This window comes from Ranitomeya variabilis, chromosome 5, assembly GCF_051348905.1.
Source record: "Ranitomeya variabilis isolate aRanVar5 chromosome 5, aRanVar5.hap1, whole genome shotgun sequence".
Classification (NCBI taxonomy): Eukaryota; Metazoa; Chordata; class Amphibia; order Anura; family Dendrobatidae; genus Ranitomeya; species Ranitomeya variabilis.
This window is the reverse complement of record NC_135236.1, coordinates 231,199,794-231,224,793: the sequence shown is the minus strand read 5'-3', so window position 1 is coordinate 231,224,793 and position 25,000 is coordinate 231,199,794. Positions and strand designations below refer to the sequence as shown.

The window sequence follows — 25,000 nt, the reverse complement described above, 5'->3', positions numbered from 1 at the left end:
ATTCACCTGCTCCTCGTTCCAGCGCCATTCCGTCTTCAGCAGTGACGCTCAGGTCAGAGGGCACAATGACGTGGTTAGTGGCGCCCTCTGCCTGAACGTCAGTGCAGAAGACGCTGAAGATGGAGCGGCGCCGGAACGAAGTCAGGTGAATATTGAAAGTGCTGGGGGCTTGAGCGACGGAGAGGTGAGTATGTGATTTTTTTTTTTTATCGTAGCAACAGCAAATGGGGCAAGTGTCTGTATCGAGTGTCTTATGGGGCCATAATCAACGTTTGTGCAGCACTATATGGCGCAAATATCTTTTTGTAGCATCTTATGGGGCCATAACATTTGTTCAGCACTATATGGGGCAAGTGTCTGCATGGAGCATCTTATGGGGCCATAATCAAAGTTTGTGAAGCATTGTATGGGGCAAATGTCTGTATGGAGTATCTTATGGGGCCATAACGTTTGTGCAGCACTATATGGGGCAAGTGTCTGTATGGAGCATCTTATGGGGCCATAACGTTTGTGCAGCACTATATGGGGCAAGTGTCTGTATGGAGCATCTTATGGGGCCATAATCAACATTTGTGCAGCATTATATTGGGCAAATGTGTCTATGGAGCATCTTATGGGGCCATTGTTAACCTTTATGCAGGATTATATGGGGCATATTTTAATATGGAGCATCTTATGGGCCCATCATAAACTTTATGGAGCATGATATGGGGCTCCTGATTCAATATGGATATCCCAAAACACTTAACCTACTGATGTCTCAATTAATTTTACTTTTATTGGTATCTATTTTTACTTTTGACATTTACCGATAGCTGCTGCATTTCCCACCCTAGGATTACACTTGAGTCATTAAGTTTTCCCAGTTTTTTGTGGCAAAATTAGGAGGGAAATTAAAGGAGATCCCTCAACACTAAACATTATGGTATTTTACTTACTGATCAGAAGGGGTCTGATTGTCAGGACCTTGCAAAAGAACAGGGGCAGCAGCATTTTTTCCCCCTCCACAGCAGCAACACAGCCCTATGTATGTGAACGGAGCAGCTCCCTGTACAGCAGAGCCACTGACAGTAAAAATGATGAAAGAGAATTGACCCCATAACTGATCAATTCCCAACATAATTGGGAATATCCCTTTAAAAAAAAAAAAAAAAGTAATATCTGCCGATTATTTTACCTTTTTGTTCCCCTCTATGGTTGGATTTTTTTTCCAATTTTTGCAAGGTTGTTTCCACCAATCTCTCCCATCGGAAAACAATGTACAGTCTGAGTTATGTCAACGCTGCAGTTTTTTACTTGGAACCAGAGGTGACTCCAGGTCACCAATAAGCTGCAACCTTAGAAGGAAGATAGACTTAACTGACTGACCAATAATATGGAAAATCTGATGGTTCAGAACCTGTCTGGATCCTTTTAGGCTGCATTCATTTATATCTTCAGTTTTAAAGCTGAAGTCTTAAACAGGTAAAGTTTTATGTTCATTCTACTTCCACATATGTTGCAAATATTTTATATGTACCTGCCTGAAATCGGCTGGGCAAGGAGTTCGGCAAGCTGGGAAGCCCCCAAGGCAAATGTTAGGATTTGTTTCAGCCTTGTGGTATTGTGCTTTCGGGTAGTGTGGTGCCACCTGCAGGTCATTTTTCCTTACTGCAGTTTTATGAAAATTAATGTTTAAAATGTATGTTGTGGTCACATTGTGGATGTGTGGTGGCTATTTTCTTGCTGAAGGGGGCAATGGTGTATCATTTGTGTGTGGGTGCAGTATGAACAGAGATACAAAGGAATCACCGAAAGAGAGAGTGTTTTGAAATAATATAGAAGGATCATATCCGATAGTAAATGGATTATTCAAGTTTTTAAGAAATGAAAGAACAATAAAATTTCTCCCACAAATCTGGAGAAATTCTAGGATCCAAGTAACCAGTGTTAGTGTTAAATCGTACAACCATAAGTCCAAAAAAGTTGGGCACTGTGTAAAAATGTAAAGAAAACAAAGAATGCAATGATTTGGAAATCTCCAGAAACACATTTTATTCACAACAGAACATAGAGCACAGATCAGAAGATGAACACATTTTACTATTTCATTTGAAAAAAAAATGTAACTTATTTAGAAATTGATGCCAGCCACACTTCTCAAAAAAGTTGGAATAGAGTTTACAATACGATGGAAAAGTGGTACTGATGAAAAACAGCTGGAGGGTCCCTTTTCAAATACGGTACATGGAAGGGTATAAAAAGAACTTGTTGAGAGAGGCAGAGACTCTCAAACAAAGATGGTCAGAAGTTCACCAATCGCAAAAACTACATCTAAAATTGTGGAACAATTACAGAAAAATGTTCATCAACGTAAAAATCTTTTGATGAAACGATATACTCCATCTAGATGGTGGAATATTCAGAGATTCTGGAGAAGTCCATGTGCACAAGGTCAACAGTCAATATCGGATGCTCGTGATATATAGGTGCTCAGGTGGAAGAGCATAAAACACAGGCATGCCTTTCGTGCCAATTACTGCATGGGCTGAGGGATACTTCCAGGCATCAAAGTGTGTGGTACAATCCAAAAATGCAAGTGAAAGCTCTAGCATGCAAATAAAAATCCACATATCCACACAATCCAGAAACGCTATCATCTTCTTTGGGCCAAAGCCAATTTAAAACAGACAGAGGCAAAGTATAAAACTGTTCTGTGTTCAGATTAATCAAAACACAAAATTCTTCGTAGAGAGCACTGAAGCAGAGAGATGAGGAACCATCCAGCTTGTTATCAGCGCACAATTCAAAACCCTGCATCTCTGATAGTCTGGGGTAGCATTAGTGCCTATGGCATCAGCGGCTTACACATCTCTAAAGGCACTATCAATGCTGAGCATTATATAGAGGTTTTAGAATAGCATTCACTCCCATTCAGACAGTGTATTTCAGGGAAGACCTTGTTTATTTCAGCAGAACATTGCTAAACTACCGTATATTCTCGAGTATAAGCCGACCACCCTAATTTTGCCACAAAAAACTGGGAAAACTTAATGACTAGTGTATAAACATAGGGTGGGAAATGCAGCAGCTACTGGTAAATTTCAAAAATAAAAATCGATACCAATAAAAGTAAGATTAATTTAGACATCAGTAGGTTAAGTGTTTTTGAATATCCATATTGAATCAGGAGCCCCATATAATGCTCAATACAGTTCATGATGGGCCCCATAAGATGCTCCATATTAAAATATGCCCCATATAATGCTCCATATACAAATATGCCCCATATAATGCTCCATACAGTTCAGTATGGCCCCATAGACGCTCCATATAACAATGTGCCACATATAATGCTTCTGCTGCAATAAAAAAAAAAAAAAATGACATACTCCCCTCTCGTCGCTGCTCCTCAGCGTCCAGTCTCTCCGCACTGACTGTTCAGGCAGAGGGCGGCGCGCACACTAATATGTCATCGCGCCCTCTGACCTGAACAGTCACTGCAGGGGACGAGGAAGACGGAGTGACGCCGACACTGGAACGAAGGACAGGTGAATATTTAATACTCACCTGCTCCCGGCGCGGTCCCTGGCAGCTTCTCCCAGCAGATGGTCTCCGGGAGCGGCAGCTTCTTCCTGTATTGAGCGGTCACTGGAACCACTCATTACAGTAATGAATATGTGGCTCCACCCCCTATGGAAGTGGAGTCCATATTCATTACTTTAATGAGCGGTACCACGTTACCGCTGAACAGAGGAAGAAGGTGCCGGCGCTGGAGACCATGGGACACGCAGGGACCGCGTCAGGAGCAGGTGAGTATGTGACAGTCGTCGCTCCCCCTCACCTAGCCGACCCCGCCGCCTTCCATGACTCGAGTATAAGCCGAGAGGGGCACTTTCAGACCATTTTTTTGGGCTGAAAATCTCGGCTTATACTTGAGTATATACGGTATATGCTACATCCATCACGACAACATGGCTTCTCATTAAAAGAGTTTGCGTGATGAACTGGCCGTCTGAAGTCCAGACCTTTCACCAATAGAAAACACTTGGCAAATTATGAAACGAAAAATACGGCAAAGACCCAAGACTGTGGGGCAGCAAGAATCCTACATTAGGCAAGAATGGGACAACATTCCTCTCCTAAAACTCCAGAATTTTGTCTCCTCACTCCCAGACGTTTACAGACTGTTGTAAAGAGAAGAAGATTCTACACAATGACAGACATGACCTTGTCCCAACTACTTTTTGGAATTGGGGTTGGATTTAGATCTCTTAAGATTCCTTTTCATGGGCTACTGTTGGCTCATACTAATGAGACATTACATTGTGGCCCAAAATTTTGCTAAATTTGCTGGTGCAAAGTAAACCAAAGAACAGAAGGTATGCAATTATGTTTAGGGACTTAAGTCTGTATAATGTAAGTTTACACTAATTAAAAATGTGACAAGATTCATAAATGTTCCAGGGTTGTACAGGATGAGTGAGGTATTGTAACAGACCATCATCATTACAGCTGATCTGCAGCATGGTTTTTGGATGAAAGCAGTCATGTTTTGGTATACAACCCTTTGAGGTTTCTTGGGACCTTTTTACTGAATCTTTGAATTGTATTTTTCCAAAAGCTTAAAACGGTATAAAGTAACAAACAGCAATACTGGCCAAGATCCAAATGCTCTAAGGGGGTTAATGCCCAAAACTTATCAGTTGCAGTACTGGAAGCAGAGGGAACGTATTGAGTATCATAGGGCCTGTCTGGGTTAGCGTCTGTGCACTCATTTTTTGGTGCAGAAATTTCTGCACCATTAATGTATCTCTTTTCAGGAAAAACGAGTGTTTTCGTTGAGTTTTTACACTTGAGTTTTTGGTGCAGCTTTTCCCCCTACTCATTAGTATGGGTGAAATCTACAGCAAAAACACTGAAAGGATTGACATGCTGCAGATCTAAACCTGCACCAAATATGTAAATCACAAATAAGCAACGTTTGTATGAGACGTCAGGATGCTCATTCACTTTGCTTCAGGCATTGTGATAAATCTGCACTGAAGAGAGAAAAAAAAAAGCAGCAAAAACACAACGTGTGCACACAGTCTTACACTATATGTACATTTTGAGACCAGAAGAAAAAGTTTGGCCTAATGCGCTTTTTCTTAAACTCTAAAAATTAAAACAGAGTAGATCAGACTTTTAGCACCCCATAATAATCAAGGAGCTCCCTTTGCATCCATTAGGCAACAGATTCATTTAAGACATTAATTCAGTTAATCTATTCCTTAATGGTACATCTGAATCGAGGCTTAGTAGTGTGGAGTAACAGATGAAAATAAACTTTGATAACTTGCATAAAAACATGCTCTACACTCTCCCGGTAAGTTTTAACCCATTTCCATAAACAACAGGCCACTAAGGAGACACTGTATGTACAGTAGTACAAGAGACAAAATAACAATAACTGGAAACTCATCTTGGGTGCAGAGCTCATTTTGATGCAGATTACCTGCACTGGAAAATGATATCTAGCACCACTGCCACCAAAGACAATTCACTATTTGGGATATTTTTTTAAGTCATTTTTCTGGGATGGTGGGTGTTCCAATTTTTTTTTTTTTTCTTATGCCGGAGTCACACTTAACGTATGAAAAATCCGCCCGATTTTCTCAGCCGAGAGTTGCACGAGTGTCTTCCGTATGGCCATCCGTGTGTAATCTGTTTGCAATGCGATTTTCTCACACCTACCATATGTATCCGTATGAGTTTACATTTCTCACTGCTTTTCACCATTGAGTTTAATGGCTCAACGGGCTTTGTCGCAAGTCACACTGATGGTCCATGTGGTGTCCGATTTTTTCTCGCACCCATAGACTTGCATTGGCGAGACTCGGACAATATACGCCTACAATCGCAGCATGCTGCGATTTCACTTGAATGCTGAACACACGAAAAAAAGAAAAAAAAAACAGTGATGTGAGCTGTCCCATAGTTTAACAGTGGTCCGAGTGCTATGCGATGTTTTCTCGCATAGCACTCGTCTGTATTCAACGATAGTGTGACCCCGGCCTTACACTGCAATAGTTGAGCGAACAGGAAAAGAAAAATAGCAGATAAAGACAAAAATAGTCTTCACAATAAAAACAACTTAAAAATAATGTCACAATACAAAAAAGCGGAGTTAGGTCTGAAAAATAAGCGCAAATGAATTGGGTCCCAACTTTCTTGATTATTCTGACTCTACAGTTGAATAAGGGATGCATGGAGTAAAGGGTTAAATGGAAGAGATGGAGGCAATCTTCAATTCCAACTATTGGAGCATGAGGTCAGCACTGTGCCGGCATATGGTGTGGAAAGTCCCTGCTTCTTATATCAGACCAGTGCAATATCTGAAGCTCTCATTTATTGGTGTGGGTGAGTAAAGGAATCCATCTTTTGTCTCAGTTATCAGGACACACTCCACTAGAGAAGCTTCACTGGGGGTGTTCATCAAAAAACAATGTGCAAATATAACCCAAAGACAAAAAAAAAAGATTATAAAAAGGTCAAACATATTCATGGACATATAAAAGAGCAGCCAGAAGCTGAAATTAGTGAAAAGATGATCTAAAAAGGTGGCCAGGAGGTATATAAAAAAAAAAAAAAAAAAAGAAAAAAGGTACTAGGATACATGACAAAGTTTCATGTATTCATATGTTCACGCCTTGTATCGAAGACTCCATTACCAGTTTACAACCGCAGAAACCAAGCAGACCACATTATAGTTATTGAGGTTGTTCTGGTGCAGGTCACAAGACTGATCCGACTCTTTCAGGAGTTCAATTATTCTGTTCCTCTAACCCAGCATAACAATTTTTGGTGCAATTTGTTTTGCCAAAGCCAGGAGTGGGTGTATGATGTAGTGAATGCATAAGTGAACGCGAAAACAGCTCTTCAGTCCACTCCTTGCTACAGCAAACCAACAGATTCCACTTCCGGGACTCATGTATACCTGTGGATTTCAATAGCAAGTTGCATATTAGTTCTGTTTAACACCCACTGAGACAGTCCTCTCAATACATTTTATACAACATCGTGCAGCATGGACCAGGGGGGGTTTAATGTTCTGCTGATCAGTGTATATTTGCTGGTTTAAAAAAAATAAAAAAATAAAAAAAAATTAAAAAAAGATTTTTTTTTACAACTTTTTACTTGGTCCATCTGGGTCTTTAATAGATCGGTGATAGATAAATACACGGCATTGTTACTACACAACAGATGATGTACTGATGCGTAATGAAGTCGTGTTTGTCTAGGAAAACTAATTCAAAAATATCCTACTGAATTATTCACAAGACGCTGCACTATAAAACCAGAGACGAGGGACGATGTGAGCGGTTCATCATAGCGCACAGGAGCCGTTCTGCTCTAGTAAAGAAGATCAACATCAGGGCCATCGATATTCATTAGGTATAATATCATACTCAGACACACTAATAATAAGCTCTCCAGGTCATCCACTACAGTATAAATTAATGCCACTGTGCATGCTTTTTTTTAATTTAAAATCACGTAATAGTATTCTGTCACCTCCCCTGACATATCTGTTCCAGAATATACAGTATTTGTAGCTCCCAGAATTTAACAATTTTGGAGCATCTTTCCTAGAACTCCTCATTGTGACGTTCCTCTGTTATTCCTTCTACAAATTACTGAATATATTGAAATTGCGTTGTACTCAGTCCAATCAGTGCTGACAGGCCCCTGTAACAGAATGGCAGCACTCAGTGTATGTATTAAAGGGAACCTGACAGCCAATAGATGTCCTCTGATACACGGGCAGCCGACACTGGCTGTATGATATCAGCCATGTACGTTGGACACCGAGACAACTAGTTTCCTATACGGCTCTGTCCTCAGCGACTCTTACAGTATGTTTTTCTCCAAAGCGTTTCACAGTCTAATACACCTAGGTGACATCAAGCCATCAGCTTCTGATACATCCCCATGGATCAGGCAGCAGGTTCTTTTTGAATATGTAGCATTAAACTGATCTAGTTAGCCTGGGTGCGAAATCTTCACACATTGGTTGTTGGGGGCGCAGGCAATTTCAGGAAAATTAAGCCTGTCAAATGTAAATGTATGTAATGAGATGAACACAGAGAGGTTATATATATATATATATATATATATATATATATATATATATATATATAGATATATATATATATATATATATATAACAACCTCTCTGTGTTCATCTCATTACATACATTTACATTTGACAGGCTTAATTTTCCTGAAATTGCCTGCGCCCCCAACAACCAATGTGTGAAGATTTCGCACCCATATGTGTGTATATATACACACATATATACACTCATACATGTACACAAATATGTTTTCACGAATATTTGAGCCCTTGGATCCATTATATGTCCATTTTGCAAGCCAGCGAGAAAATCTCGGCATACGGATGCTTACATGCGAGAAAATCGCATCCTCGCATTGCACACGGATGACGAACATCCCTTTCAAAAAAAAAAAAGAAAAAATAAATAGCTGCAGATTATTTTAGCATTTTTTCCCCCTACGGTTGGGTTTTTTTCTTCAATTTTTGCAAGGTTGTTTCCACCAATCTCTCCCATCGGGAAACAATGTACAGTCTGAGTTATGTCAACGCTGCAGTTTTTTACTTGGAACCAGAGGTGACTCAAGGTCGTCAACAAGCTGCAACCTTAGAAGGAAGATAGACTTTTCAATGACTGTCCACTAATATGGAAAATCTGATGGTTCAGAACCTGTCCGGTGCCTTTTAAAGGGAACCTATCACCCCGTTTTTTAAAGATTAGATAAAAATAGTGTGAAATAGGGGCAGAGCTGGGCTTTACATTAGTGCCTTTTTGGTGCCTTTACACCCCCGTTAGGCTGCCGAAATACCTTTGTGAAGTGGCCGTTTTGTCCTGTCACTCAGGTTGGTCAGGTCGGATGGGCGTGGTCACAGCGCTGTTTCTCCCCCAGATCAGGCTCATCATTACGTTGGTGGCGTAGTGGTGTGCGCATGTCCAAGGTCCCGAATCCTGCACAGGGGTGTGAAAATAGCAGCGATGTCCGTTATTCCATTGGTGGTCGGTGGGCGCGGCCATCTTGCTTTGGCCGCGCGTGCGCAGAAGCGGCGCTCTGCTGGCCGCGGCTTCAGGAAAATGGCCGCGGGCATCCGCGCGTGCGCAGATGGCTATCGCGGCGGCCATTTTCGTGAAGCAGAGTTCGCATCTCGGCTTCACGAAAATGGCCGCCGCGATAGCCATCTGCGCACGCGCGGATGCCCGCGGCCATTTTCCTGAAGCCGCGGCCAGCAGAGCGCCGCTTCTGCGCACGCGCGGCCAAAGCAAGATGGCCGCGCCCACCGACCACCAATGGAATAACGGACATCGCTGCTATTTTCACACCCCTGTGCAGGATTCGGGACCTTGGGCATGCGCACACCACTACGCCACCAACGTAATGATGAGCCTGATCTGGGGGAGAAACAGCGCTGTGACCACGCCCATCCGACCTGACCAACTTGAGTGACAGGACAAAACGGCCACTTCACAAAGGTATTTCGGCAGCCTAACGGGGGTGTAAAGGCACCAAAAAGGCACTAATGTAAAGCCCAGCTCTGCCCCTATTTCACACTATTTTTATCTAATCTTTAAAAAACGGGGTGATAGGTTCCCTTTAAAAGGCACGGTGGCTCTATGGATAGCACAGCAGCCTTGCAGCGCTGGGGTCCTGGGTTCAAATCCCACCAAGGACAACATCTGCAAAGAGTTTGTATGTTCTCCCCATGTTTGCGTGGGTTTCCTCCGGGTTCTCCAGTTTCCTCCCACATTCCAAAAAGACATACTGTTAGGGAATTTAGATTGTGAGCCCCATTGGGGACAGTAATGATAATGTGTGCAACTGTAAAGCACTGCGGAATATGTTAGCACTATATAAAAATAATAATTACTATTATTATATCTTCAGTTATAGCTCAGTTTTAAAGCTGAAGTCTTAAATAGGTAAAGTTTTACGTTCATTCTACTTCCACATATGTAGCAAATATTTTATACGTACCTGCCTGAAATCGACTGGGCAAGGAGTTCAGCAAGCTGGAAAGCCCCCAAGGCAAATGTAAGGATTTGATTCAGCTTTGTGGTATTGTGCTTTGGGGTAGTGTGGTGCCACCTGCAGGTCATTTTTCCCTACTGCAGTTTTTTGAAAATTAATGTTTAATATGTATTTTGTGATCACATCGTGGATGTGTGGTTTGTTTGGCTATTTTCTTGTTGAAGGCAAGTTTAACTTTCAAATGAGGTATCATTTGTGTATGTGGGTGCAGTATGAACGGAGATACAAAGTAATCATCGAAAGAGTGTTTTGGAATAATATAGGATTACTTCTAGGACAAGGTCTAGTGTGAAATAAACTGAGGAATATTTTCTCTGCTCCTGTTTTCGTAAATTGGAGCCGTTCCCGTCCCCTGGCTGCTGTAGCTAATTACAGGCTTTAGTAGTCCTGCAACATCCACACAGTACAGTCATCACTTTCAAGGCCACCAAACAGAGCACATGCTGGACCCACAGAAATGATAGCGATACGCACGGTCCCGACTACAGGGCCAGGCTCTAATACTATGGTCACTGCCCTATGTTGTGCTCCACGTCAAGTTTCACAAGTTGCCTGGCGAACTTGAGTGACATCAACCAATGCTTTTTAAGGCCCAGACATTTTTTATGGGCTTGTTCACATGACCTTATTTCGTTCCCAAGTGCTGCCCGTGAAAAGAAAATTGCCGAGGAGCGCTTTTCTTTACTGACAGAAATTTGGTGTGAAATAAAAAAAATTGCAACTTGAACCATTTTATTTTATAAATCGGATGAGATCTGCCTATGCAACCACGCACAAAACAAACAAAAAAAAAAAATCAGATGCCATATAGAGCCACAGTATAGCAACAGTTCACAAATTCATTGTAATTCTGTGACATAGGAAAATGTACGGTAAGTGGTTCTGTAAACTATTAATATCAACTGCATTACAGATGACAAGTGAGAAAAAAATTATCGTCCCACTTTTGTGGATGAAACTCTGAACAATTTTTTTATATGCTCTTGTGAACCTTCCTTGAGTGTCTGAATGGCTATGTGCACACGTTCTGGAAAGTGTGCAGAATTTTCCTGAGCAAATCCGGACTTTTCCGCAGGAAATTCGCAAGCGTTTTTTTCGCGTTTTTATCGCTTTTTTTGCGGATTTTTCGCGTTTTTTTCCAGAGCTTCCCAATGCAATAATATAGCGGCAAGAACGCGAAAAATCCACAAAATTAATTAACATGCTGCGTTTTTTAGGCTATGTGCACACATTCAGGAACGTCTGCAGAATTTTCCTGAAGAAAACTGGACTTTTTCCTGCAGGAAATTCGCATGGGGTTTTTTTGTGTTTTTTTGAGGATTTTCCGCGTTTTTTTTCGGGAGCTTCCCAATGAATTAATATAGCAGCAAAAACGCGAAAAATCCGCAGAATTAATTAACATGCTGCGTTTACCACAATGCTTTTTTTTTTTTTTCATGGAAAAAAATGCAGCATGTGCACAAAAATTGCGGAATGCATTAAAAATGATGGGATGCTTATGTATGCTTTTTTAGCATTTTTTTCACGGAAAACGGCTGAAAAAAAACGCGAAAAATCCTGAATGTGTGCACATACCCTTAAAGGTTGTTTTTAGTTCCCATGTGATTCAAAGTTGTCATTCCACCAACTACTGTACGCATAACTCATCTCTGGACTAGTGTGTGTGGCTCTGCTCCACCAGTATATCATATCTACGTCACCACTTCTGACAGCGGCTATCAATTTCTTTGCCAATTAACCATATGTATGCAGTAAGCATAATCAACTCTCCACTGCTCTTGTTCACATTATGCTGAAGTAATTCATGGTCTGGCTATACTTCAGTTTCTGTGTTTGTCTACAACCCTGGTAATAGGTCTTCCACTGTACCAACCGGTAAAGTCAGCTGTGCCATCACCTTCGGTCCATGTGCTCGCCCAAAGTAGGCAAATTAATCTCACCAGGTGAGCCCTGATAGACAGGATGAGAGTGTGTGCCTTTGTTTGTTATTATACAGCAGCCCACTCCTTAGGGGAAAAAAAAATAATGCTGGAAAACTTCAGTGGAAAGTTGTGAGAAGAGATTATCCTGAATTTTTTCATAAAGAATACAAATATTTACAGACATACCAGGTCCTCTTTAAGCACCCAAGTTTTCTGAAATCTTTGAAAACAATTCTTGACCAAAAAAAAAAAAAAGGGACCAGCAAAACACCCTCAATACAAATTTGAACCACTGCGATATTTGACTGTAGGTATGGTTTTCTTTTCTTTGTAGGCCTCATTTCATTTTCTGTGAACAGTAGAATGATGTGCTTTACCAAAAAGCTCTATCTAGGTCTCATCTGTCCACAAGATGCTTTCCTAGGAGGATTTCGGCTTACTCAAGTACATTTTGGTAAACTGCAGTCTAGCTTTTATATGTCTGTGTCAGAAGTGGGGTCCTCCTGGGTCTCCTGCCATAGCATTTCATTTAAATGTCTCAAATGTCAAAAGATAGTTCGTGCTGATGCACACTGAGCCTGCAGGACAGCTTGAATTTCTTTGGAACTTGATTGGGGCTGCTTATCCACCAGAGTATCCTGAATCGCAACCTTTTATTTTTTTTCTCTGCCGTCCAGGGAGATTAGCTAGAGTGCCATGGGTTGTAAACGTCTTGATTATGTTGCTCACTGTGGACATCAAGATCTCTGAGATGGTCTTGGAACCTTGAGAAGGTTGATATTTTTCAAGAATTTTGTTTTTCAAATCCTCAGCCAGTTCTCTTCTCTTCATGCTTAAGGTACCTTCACACTAAGCGACGCTGCAGCGATATCGACAACGATGCCGATTGCTGCAGCGTCGCTGTGTGGTCGCTGGAGAGCTGTCACACAGACCGCTCTCCAGCGACCAACGATGCCGAAGTCCCTGGGTAACCAGGGTAAACATCGGGTTGCTAAGCGCAGGGTCGCGCTTAGTAACCCGATGTTTACCCTGGTTACCAGTGTAAATGTAAAAAAACAAACACTACATACTTACATTCGCGGCGTCCGCTTCCCTGCACTGTGTAAGCGCCAGCAGTAGCGGGGCACAGCGGTGACGTCACCGCTGTGCTTTGCTTTCCGGCCGGCACTGACACATTCAGTGCAGGAAGCTCTGAGCAGCAGCGCGGACGCCGGGGGACGTGACAGACATCAGAAGGTGAGTATGTACTGTTTATTTTTTTACTTTTACAATGGTAACCAGGGTAAATATCGGGTTACTAAGCGCGGCCCTGCGCTTACTAACCCGATATTTACCCTGGTTACCATTGTAAAACATCGCTGGCATAGTTGCTTTTGCTGTCAAACACGACGATACACGCCGATCTGACGACCAAATAAAGTTCTGAACTTTCAGCAACGACCAGCGATATCACAGCAGGATTCAGATCACTACTGCGTGTCAAACACAACGATATCGCTATCCAGGACGCTGCAACGTCACGGATCGCTGTCGTTATCGCTGCAAAGTCGTTTAGTGTGAAGGTACCTTTAGTGTGGCAGACACACAATGCAAAGATAGAATCAACTTCTCCCTTTATCTGGTTTTAGGTGTGATTTTCATATTGCCCACACCTGTTACTTGCCACCAGCGAGTTTGAATGAGTATCACATGCTTGAATAAAAGTATTTTACTAGTGATGAGCGAGCATGCTCAGATAAGGCGTTACTCAATTAGGACACAAGTGTTTGTTAGCTGCAACACATGCACGGGTTGCCTGTCAAACAGTCGTGAGACATGTAGCTGCGGTGACTCAAGCATTTTTTTTTTTTTTTCGAGCACGCCGAAAACATTCAATCAAGACACGAGCGTGCTCAGATAACACCTTATCTGAGCACGATTGCTCATCGCTATTGTTTACCCATCATTTTGGAAAGGAGCCAACAATTTTGTCCAGACCAATTTTAGGGTTGTGTGTGACATTATGTCCAATTTACCTCCCCCCCCCCCCTTTGTGTTGTTCCAATAAACATGTATACAACAAAACATGTGTAATTGCAATAATTGTCTGGGAGATTACTTCATTTTCTGGAACAATTTCAAGGGTGCAAACACTTTTGGCCATGACTGCACACATCTCTACGTGTGCCTTGGCATGTCTAGCACAAGGTTTTACCAGACAAGGAAATGCTCAGAAGATTATAGATTTAACTGTGGGGGCAATTTATCACATTGATTAATCAAGTAGTCTGTTGAAAAAAAAGTCACGTTTTGTGCTCTATAGTCTGAAAATATCTTCAATTTTCCCCTCCTTACTTTTCTAAAAAGTGGTCTTTGCTTCACTGAAGTAGCAGGGCTTTCTTATCCCCAAAAAGCTTACAATCATTTTTGCTAACAAAGTGGCTGGCATAGGTTTAAGGCTGTAAAGCTTTATGCCTCCTTGGCACGTTTTACTCATACTGTGTACCCAGATCTTCATAGTAATTTTCACAGTTTGCAAACTTCTCAGTGTGCCTATGGTACCTATGGAACATTTTTCACACACAAAATAAAGTTTAAGCAACTGATTTAGAAACAAAAGGCTGGATTAAAGCTTACTAAAAGGCCTTCACATGTTTATTAGATGACTCAAAGCAAATTGTAGTCTTCTGCCATGAAAGAGCCATTGTTTTGTCACAGGAGAACGGCTTTGCCGCATGCACACAAGACCAGCTGTGCAATATAACACGGACGGATTGCACACTATTAGGGTATGTGCACACGTCAGGATTTCTTGCAGAAATTTTCCTGACAAAAACCGGACATTTCTGCCAGAAAACCGCATGCGTTTTTTCATGCGTTTTTGACACTTTTTTGTGCGTTTTTTTCCAAATGCATAGAATTGCTGGAAAAACGCGGAAAATCCGCAAAATTAATGAACATGCTGCCTTTTTTTTTACCGCGATGCATTTTTTTCGCAGAAAAAAAACGCACCATGTGCACAAAACATGCAGAATGCATTCTAAATGATAGGATGCATAATGTATGCGTTTTTAATGTTTTTATAGCGTTTTTATTGCGGAAAAACCGCAAAAAAACCTGAACGTGTGCACATAGCCTTCCAGTTTGCCCTATATCGGTAGCGGATTTATTTTTGTCCCAGATATTGCACGCATATGTGATACCCAGGGTAAGATACACAACTGAATTTAGTGCAGATGCTCCAGTCTGAGCTGTGATTGGCTGCTGTAAGCAACTTTCTCTAAGATATTACCAGGACAGTGCAATTAATGTGCACTTACACTGCAAGAAAAGCATGAATGAGCATTGTTAGAAATATTCAATTCACGACTATCTCGCCATGTAAACAGGCTGCCGCTCACGCAATGAAAACGCAAAACATCTAGTTCATTGGGAGAAAATGTTTTGCGCAGCAGAAAAGAATAGTTCTCAGCAATGCTTTGTCCTGGGCAAACAGGATTCGCACTGCTGAGATCAATGGAGGTACAGATCACACAGTGCACATCTTTTACCTTGGTCTGCCTTTGTAAATAGGCATTTAATATTGATCGCCAATCGGTAAAAGTCAGAAATCCGTGTGAAAAAATACCATGCTCAGCAGCACATAAGCTCCCACTGGATCCATGTGTGGTTAGTTTTCGACATGGACCAGAAAAGCTGCAGATCCGCAAAGTGATTTACAGTACAATGTAAATTGGGCAGCACGGTGGCGCAGCGGTTAGCACAGCAGCCTTGCAGCGCTGGAGTCCTGGGTTCAAACCCCACCAAGGACAACATCTGCAAGGAGTTTGTATGTTCTCCCTGTGTTTGCGTGGGTTTCCTCCGGGTTCTCCGGTTTCCTCCCACACTCCAAAGACATACTGATGGGGCTCACAATCTAAACACCCTAACGGGGACAGTGATGATGATGTGTGCAACCTGTAAAGCGCTGCGAAATATGTTAGCGCTATATAAAAATAAAGATTATTATCAATAGGAAGAAAAATGCTGTGCTCATGGTGCGGAAAATTCCGCATGGATCAAAAGAAGTAGCAGGTCACTTCTTTTGTGCGGATCTGCAGCGTTTCTGCAGCCTTCCATTACAGAAATCCGCAGGGGTAAAAAACGCAGAAAATCAGCACAAAATCCACATCAAATCTGCAACAAAAAAGCACAAAATTCGCATTTAAAAACGCATCAAATCTGCACCTGCATTTTCTGCCAGGAGATGCAGATTTTGTGCAGAAAATTCTGCACCCCAATCCGCAACGTGTGCACATAGCCTTATTGCTCCAGAAGCCTTAGGCTATGTGCACACGTTGCAGATTTGCCTCTGGGATTTTCTGTGCGGATTCTGCTTCTCTTGGAAGAAAACGCAGGTGCAGATTTGAAGTGGGGTTTTTTTGCGGATTTACTGCGGATTTCATGCATTTTTTTTACCCCTGCAGATTTCTATAATGGAATGGGTGCAGAAACGCTGAAGATCCACACAATAAAAGTGACAGGCTCCTTCTATCAATCCGCTGTAATCTGTAATGTGTGCACATAGCCTAAGAAAAAATCAAATGTAAGAAATTTAAAAAATTGAGCCAGTGGCTTATGGGCTTATGGAGACGCAACACGCAATACTATACAGAAGTTACGATTTTTTTTTCTAAGGCTATGTTCACACACAGCGTTTTTGATGCATTTTTTGTATTGCAAACTTTAGCTGCGTTTTACAGTACCAGCAAAGGGTATGAGGTTTCATAAATCTCATGCACACTTTTTTTGTCCTCAGTAATTTGTGCTAAACCTTGGGTTTTGCAGAATGCCCCGTGTCTCTTTCAGCATTTTTAAAGGGAACCTGTCAGCTGTTTTTAAGATGCGGCCACCGCCTTTCAGGGCTTATCTACAGCATTCTATAATGCTGTAGATAAGCCCCCGATCTGACCTGAAAGGTAAGAAAAATAACTTATTATACACGCATGCACGGCGGTCCAGTCCGATGAGTGTCGCAGGTCCGGGGCCTCCCATCTTCTTGTAGCGATGCCGTCCTGCTTCTTCATCACGCTCCTGCGAAGGCGTACTTATTTGTCCTGTTGAGGGCAGAGCAAAGTACTGCAGTGCGCAGTCGCCAGAAAAGGACAGAGACGCACAGCGCACTGCAGTACTTTGCTCTGCCCTCTACAGGACAAATAAGTACGGTACGCCTTCGCAGGAGCGTGATGCCGGGGAGTGATCAAGAAGCAGGAGGGAGGCATCACAAGAAGATGGGAGGTGCCAGACACGGACCTGCGACACCCATCGGACCGGACCGCCCCCCGGGTGAGTATATTATAACTTGTTTTTCTTATCTTTCAGGTCGAATCGGGGGCTTATCTACAGCATTATAGAATGCTGTATTTCAGCCCTGAAAGGCGGTGGCTGCATCTTATATCGGCCAAAACTGCTGACAGGTTCCCTTTAAGGAGTTTTTTTTTTCTAGCGTTTTTCAGCCATTGAAAGAAATGAATGGTAGGAAAAAAACACAAAACGCTGAAAAAAAAAAAAAAACAGGTACCAGATTTTGCTGCGTTTGCACCAAAATCTGACGAAGCAGAATCAGATTTTTTTTTTTTTCCCTTCTTCAATAAACCATCAGCATGCAGAATAGACAAAATGTACCATGGACAAAAAAAAACACAGCAAAAACAAGCCTGCAGAAAAAATGCACTGTGTGAATATAGTCTTGTACGGGTCTCCAAATAAAACTCTTCACATGCCCAGTACTTGTTTCTGGCTTTGGATCTGTTCTGGGATTGGAAAAACAGAAATAAAATGCTCCAAGACTCAGTCATTAGAATAGGAACATTGGCATCATAAAAACATTTGCCTCTTTACTAGCTGCCATCAGCTTTTTCTCTGAATCGAAAAAAAAGTATTCTGCACAATTTTTCCAGGGGAAAAAGAAAAAACAGCAAAAAAAAAAATGTCTAGGCTTGATAGATGCCCGTGTGTGTGCTGACATTTTTTCTATGGGGTTGTCCACTACTTGAACAACCCCTTTCTAAGTGCCATTTGCAGAACATTGTTATGTCAAATGAGCACTGCAGCCAGTCAGTGATCAGCTGCAGCTCATCAATATTCCATCAGTGGATACATCTGCTCTGAAGAAAAGCCAATGTTGTCCAATGCTCAGTGATTGGCTGCAGCACTGCCAACAATGTGCCACGAGAACACAGTGCTGACGGCTGGAATGACGCTGGTGCAGGAGGAGTGTAACAGCTTTTCCCACTTTACTCAGTGGACGAAGGCATCTAAGAAGGAGTTACCCAAGTATTGGACAACCCCTCCAAATATAAAACACAGTAAGGGCAGTCTCACACGTCCAGATAATTCTGGTACCGGAAAAAATCAGTACCGGAGTTATCCGTGTCCGTGTGCCCGTGAGCTCACGTAGGCCATACGTGCGGCACACGTGTGCCGAGTGGGTACCACACGGAGCGTGCAGGAGACAGCGCTAAAGTTTAGCGCTGTCCCCTGCATCGTGCTGATGCCGCGATACATATCTTCTGTGCAGCAGCGTTTGCTGCATAGAAGATATAAATAATAGTGTTTAAAAGAAAGATCTATCTGTCCGCCGCCCCGCCACCCCCTGTGCGCCCCCCCCGCTGTTCTGAAAATACTCACCCGCTTCCCTCGTTGGCTGTCGCTGCTTCCTGTCCTGGCTGCACCTTCTACTGTATGTGGTCACGTGGGGCCGCTCATTTACAGTCATGAATAGATGGCTCCACCCCTATGGGAGGTGGAGCCGCATATTCATGACTGTAATCGGCAGCCCCACGTGACCGCATACAGTAGAAGGTGCAGCCAGGACAGGAAGCAGCGACAGCCAACAAGGGAAGCGGGTGAGTATTTTCAGAACAGTGGGGGGGGGGGGGGCGTACAGGGGGCGGCGGACAGATAGATCTTCCTTTTAAACACTATTATTCATATCTTCTATGCAGCAAACGCTGCTGCACAGAAGATATGAATCGCGGCTTCAGCACCATGTGGGGGGGGCAGCGTTAAACTTTAGCGCTGTCTCCTGCACGCTCCGTGTGGTACCCACTCGGCACACGGGCGGCACACGTGTGCCGCACGTATGGCCTACGTGAGCTCACGGGCACGGATAACTCCGGTACCGATTTTCTCCGGTACCGGAATTATCTGGACGTGTGAGACTGCCCTAAAGCAGTAATGAGCCACGCTTTTATACATAGATTGCATTGAGAAAACTTAGATTGTGAAGCATTACAGCCAATGGGCCTCATCCTAAGACCCCCAATGTCACACAGCTCCCAGCCCACTAAGGGTGTCTTGTGCACCAGTGTGCAGAAGAGAGCGCCACAGATAGCCATAACACAGCGGGCACTGCCACACCGGCGGCACCGTCCGGACTCTCCACAGCTTCAATGCCAGCCGACAATCACAGCTCCACAAGTGTGCAGAAGAGAGCGCCACGGATAGCCATAACACAGCGGGCACTGCCACACCGGCACCGTCCGGACCCTCCACAGCTTCAATGCCAGCCGACAATCACAGCTCCACAAGTGTGCAGATGAGAGCGCCACGGATAGCCATAACACAGCGGGCACTGCCACACCGGCACCGTCCGGACCCTCCACAGCTTCAATGCCAGCCGACAATCACAGCTCCACAAGTGTGCAAACGAGAGCGCCACGGATAGCCATAACACAGCGGGCACTGCCACACGGGCACCGGCCGGACCCTCCACAGCTTCAATGCCAGCCGACAATCACAGCTCCACAAGTGTGCAAACGAGAGCGCCACGGATAGCCATAACACAGCGGGCACTGCCACACGGGCACCGTCCGGACCCTCCACAGCTTCAATGCCAGCCGACAATCACAGCTCCACAAGTGTGCAGAAGAGAGCGCCACAGATAGCCATAACACAGCGGGCACTGCCACACGGGCACCGTCCGGACCCTCCACAGCTTCAATGCCAGCCGACAATCACAGCTCCACAAGTGTGCAGATGAGAGCGCCACGGATAGCCATAACACAGCGGGCACTGCCACACGGGCACCGGCCGGACCCTCCACAGCACCAGCTGACAATCACAGCTTACAAGGAAAATGACAAACCCGATTTCCTCCTCTTTGGCTTCCTGACATCTGGCTTTTGTCTATTGTTCCCAGTGGCAGTCAGTATCCTGAGTTACGCAGAGCGGGGTTAACCCATAGCTGTCCGACTTACCCTGTGGAGTGTGACTGTCTGCTGCTCCCATATCGCAGTCTCTTCCATTACAGTGTTCTGTGGAGGAGAAGAGGGGACAGGTGAGTAACGGACACGTACACCACACACACCAACAAGTAGCAGGAGGACACTACAAGTGCCAGCAGAGCTGGAGAGCTACAGGTAGCGGCGCGCCGGCCTGTACCCACCACTAACGGATCACACACCGGGGGCAGAGCGCTGGGCGTCTCCTGGGGAGGAGCTGATGGGCCGAGTAACTGCTCAGACCCTCCCCGTAATAACAACACCGGGGAGAAGTTGTGACACAGCGCAGCGGAGGGGCCGGCGCAGCCGCAGCACTCACCCGAGCCCGGGAGGACGGGGACGCGCAGCCCCAAGTCTAGCGCAGCTCCGGCTGCTCTCCCGTGCACGGACTGGGGGATCACTGGCCACTTGGAAGGGGGCGGAGCTGCTAAGTCCACCCGTCGTCATACGTCAGCGCGTACACACCAGCGGCGCTACGTCCTGACGTCGGACGCACAGCCAGCTTATCAATATCTGCGCTAGCCACCCGCCCACAGCCGCTCAGCTGAGCTGTCCGGGCACGGAGAGGACGGTTGTCTGCGGAGGCTCCTACACACTGTACACACGGCGCGCTATGGCTGCATGCTCCAGCCTCCTATAGTCCGGCAGCTGCAGACGTCCTGCGAGAATGAGTGGCCCCTGTGCAATAGCTCATCATAATACACAATACCACGTGCTTTGGAGGGGATAGTGGCCCCTTCCTTCTTTGGCCCCTTCCCAGATGCACCAGCTACACCAATGGTATGTCCGCCCCTGCTCCAGCCAATAAGTAGTGTCAGCGGTCACATGCCATACTACGTCATCATCGCAGTGGTTTTTAGGTGATTGATTAACCCTTCCCTTGACAATCTGAACCTTAAACCTATCAGGTGGAATACATAACTAACAGGAAGATATAGGGTGCACGTTTACAGCGTCATGAAGGTGCGGCACCCAGGAGCGAACGTTATTTCTCCTGCGGTGAACTCCTCTGACCTGACTGCCATCAGCGCGAGCGCCGTTAGAAGTTTCCATACCACGCTGACGTCAGCTGAAGGGGGTTAATTGGCTGTGAACTCTCAGGACCGTTCTGATGGCATTGCGAGCATGAGAACTTCTGCGCGCTCAAGTGACGCCAGTCAGGTCATAGGAGTTCACCAGGAGACACTGAGCAAGAATGCACAGCTCAGCGTCTCTGCTGGATGGCAGGCTGTATAGTCGCATCATGCAACAATGGAGCCTGCCATGTAGGTGTAGCATAACAAGACCTGTCCTGGAACAAATGTACTATTATCATCATGGCAGACAGGTGAGGAATATTGTTTATTATTTTAATTCTCTTACAGGGGATATTGGCTTCTGTGGACTGGGCAATGACTTAAAGGGAACCTGTCACCTCAAATTGGCGGGATATGTAAATGCATTTTTTCCGGTCCGATGGGCGGTGTTTCATCTTCATTTCTCCATCCCATCCGTCCCTGTTGTCCCCAATATGTTGGTGAATTAGAGTACTTGTCCTCCATAGTTCACGCTTGCGCAATGCAATCTTCGCTCGCGCAGTATGCTTTTCCCAACTACGGGAAAAGCATTACTGCGCATGCGCCCACGATGTCCCAGAACACAGCTAAATACTTCCAGGACATAGTGCACGGGCATTTACACATCCCGCCAATTTGAGGTGACAGGTTCCCTTTAAGTATGGTTTAATTAAGATTGATTAAAGGAGTCTGTCATTATTTCAATTAAAGGACTATTCTGGGTGGGTGCTTTTATACAATATGACTATGGAGCCACTAATGGGGGCGTCTTATAGACACCTCTCCATTAGAAACTGGACTTTGTCACCTGATAACACAAATAAGCAAGAAAACAGCCGCACTCTCTTGGGTTATATCTTGCAAGGGGTGATATATTTATTCACATGTGTTGAAACATAAGTATATATATACACACACCGCAGGATTAGAAACGAAGTAACGTTTTCGACCCTATTCCAGGTCTTTTTCAAACTGTATTATTGATAATGGACGAAATTAGGTTTTGGTCCCTTTAAGGGCTCCTCCCTTTAAGGGGTATCCTGCTTTTTTGCGGTGTGGCTCACCGCAAAAAAGCTGGATACCCCCACACCACGCCAGGAGGAGCCCTTAAAAGGGACCAAATCCTTATTTTGTCCATTATCAATAATACAGTTTGAGAAAGACCCGAAATAGGGTCGAAACGTTACTTCGTTTCTAATCCTGCTGTGTGTGTTTATATACTTATGTTTCAACACGTGAATAAATATATCACCCCTTGCAAGATATAACCCAAGAGAGTGCGGCTGTTTTCTTGTTTATTGGACTACTTTGGGTTTTCCCAAGTACAGCCTGCACCACCTAGTTGGCTGAGTGCACTCCATTTCTTTGAATACCTGATAACACAAAGGTGACACCAAGCGCGCGCGCGCGGCCCCCCCCCCCCCCCCATCACCACATCAAGCTAAATGGTAGGAACGAGGCTGGATTTGCCTTTTCTGGGGCGGCTGAGGGCTGATGTTTTTAGCCTGGGGGGAAGGAATATCCATGGCCCCTTCCTGGGCTATTAATACTAGCCAGCAGCTGTCTGCCTAGCCTTTGCTGGTTATTAATTATAAGGGGACCCTACATCATTCTTTGGGGAGTCACCCATTTTAATAACCAGTGGAGGCTAAGTATAAAGATGAGAGCTGATATTAATAGCCTGGGAAACGCCATGGTTATTTACCCCTTTCCCTGGCTATAAACATGCGCACCCAGTCGTCAGCTTTTCCTCTGCTGGTTTGAAAAATTATACAGGAGCCCATGCCATTTTTTTTTTTTCAGAAAAATAATCATTTGTTAATACATGTACTGTAAGCTGAACACGCACTGTAGCAATTATATATGCAACATATTTATATCCATCTATTCTATATGTATACTGTATGTAATCTATTCTCTGTAGGATCACATTGTGACTTTACAGCTGCTGAATTGCCGACTTTTCATCTATTTCTGTATTGAAGAATACTTCCTTTGAAAACTATGTGTAAATGACAGAGAATTACTCTATATAAAAGCTCATGTTAAAATCACAGCACAATCGGATAGCAATCGCATTGGCAGTCAGATGTAAATCAGATGCTAGGTGTAAAAAAAGAAAAACTAATCAGATTGTGCGCGCATAAAAAAAAAATAAAATTGCATGACATTTGTATGACACTAGTCCTACTTTTCTGGATCGAAATCAGAACATTTTTTTCACGGTGATGGGTATAAGCCCTTACAAAGAATTTGGTAGGAGAAATACTCAAAACAGAAAAACAAACATAAAATGATTTGTGTCCAATCTCTTGAGTGAGTATCAGTGTGGCTCTCAGGAGTTGGACTCCAAGCAATAATAAACTAATAATTTATCACATGAAACAAACCTTCAGGGTATGTGCACACGCTGCGAATCCGCAGCGGTTTTGACGCTGTGGATTTGCAGCTGTTTTCCATGAGTTTACAGTACCATGTAAACCTATGGAAACCAAAATCCGCAGAGCACATGCACATGTCAATTCTTTGTGCAGATTCCTCAGCGGTTTACACCTGCTCCATAATAGGAATCCTCAGCTGTAAAACCGCAGGTGGAATCTGCACAAAAACCGCTGTAAATCCGCAGGTAATCTGCAGTGCGGTTTACCTGCAGATTTACAAAAACAGGTGCGGGAAAAATCCACAGAGATCCCACCTACGTGTGCACATAGCCTAAAGCAGTTGCCCGGTCCAAATTGATAAGTTTGCAGCCATTCTCTGTGACTGCAGACTTCTGAATCCCACCAGCACATGCACTGAGAGGATTTGCCAGTTCTTGACCAGGGACTGAGGGGTATGTATGAGTTACACATACTCTCTGCCAGAGTTTGTCTAGTGGGCAAGTTATCGCTCCGTTAGGCCGGGATCACACACAGCGAGATACGGCCGAGTCTCGCAGGTTAAAACCAAGCTCTGGCGCCGGCACTCCGGAGCGGAGCGTGCAGCCGCACAGCAATACATGGAGCCGCATGCTCCGCTCCGGAGTGCCGATGCCAGAGCTTGGTTTTAACCTGCGAGACTCGGCCGTATCTCGCTGTAGTGTGACTCCGGCCTTAAAGTGTATGGAAGTGAGGCTGTGCCCAGTGGCCGGGAGTATACATAACTCATACATACTCACCAGTCCCTGCTCAGTAACCGGTGAATTCCCACAGTGCTTGTGCTGGGGAGATTCATAACTTATCTATTTGGACCGGACAACCTCTTCATGAGCGGTGTTCTCAAGTTTGAACGTTATGTCCTATCCATGGGATAGGGCATAACTTTCTGATCTCTTGGTGTCTAACCAGCATGGCCCCCAGCAATCCTGAGAACAAGAGTTATTTCTGGTTGAATGACAAACCCCACACAAAATTCATGATGAGCGATGTCATTCCTTCCCGTAGGTGCATGCCACTTGTCAGATGCGCAGGAATCGTTAAAAGGCGAGCATCTCTTAATGAATCAGGAGGGCCTGACTCCAGGACACCTCCTTAAGACTGGAAGAACAATGCCAACCTTGATAAATCGGAGCCAAAGTTTCTACTATATCAACCCTGCAAAGGAAAGCTGACAGTCCTCTTTAAAATATCATATTTAACCCATCACTTAAAGAAGAACTCACATGATCTGCATGAGAATCTGCCTCTAGAGCTTATTATAA

The 25,000-nt window shown here is 44.1% G+C and overlaps 1 protein-coding gene across 16 annotated transcripts in view; it reads right to left on the bottom strand.

Moving 5' to 3' along the window:
- TJP1 (tight junction protein 1) overlaps positions 1 to 25,000 on the bottom strand; it is a 623,857-nt gene that overhangs the window by 86,283 nt on the left and 512,574 nt on the right. For 13 of the 16 annotated variants that reach the window (XM_077263881.1, XM_077263886.1, XM_077263888.1 and 10 more), the window contains one exon: positions 20,243 to 20,299. In XM_077263881.1, the coding sequence (XP_077119996.1) occupies positions 20,243 to 20,299 (57 nt within the window). Of the gene's footprint in view, positions 1 to 20,242; positions 20,300 to 20,430; positions 20,564 to 20,585; positions 20,708 to 25,000 lie in introns of those variants that run through there. The other 3 variants (XM_077263892.1, XM_077263895.1, XM_077263894.1) reach the window with 3 other exon arrangements.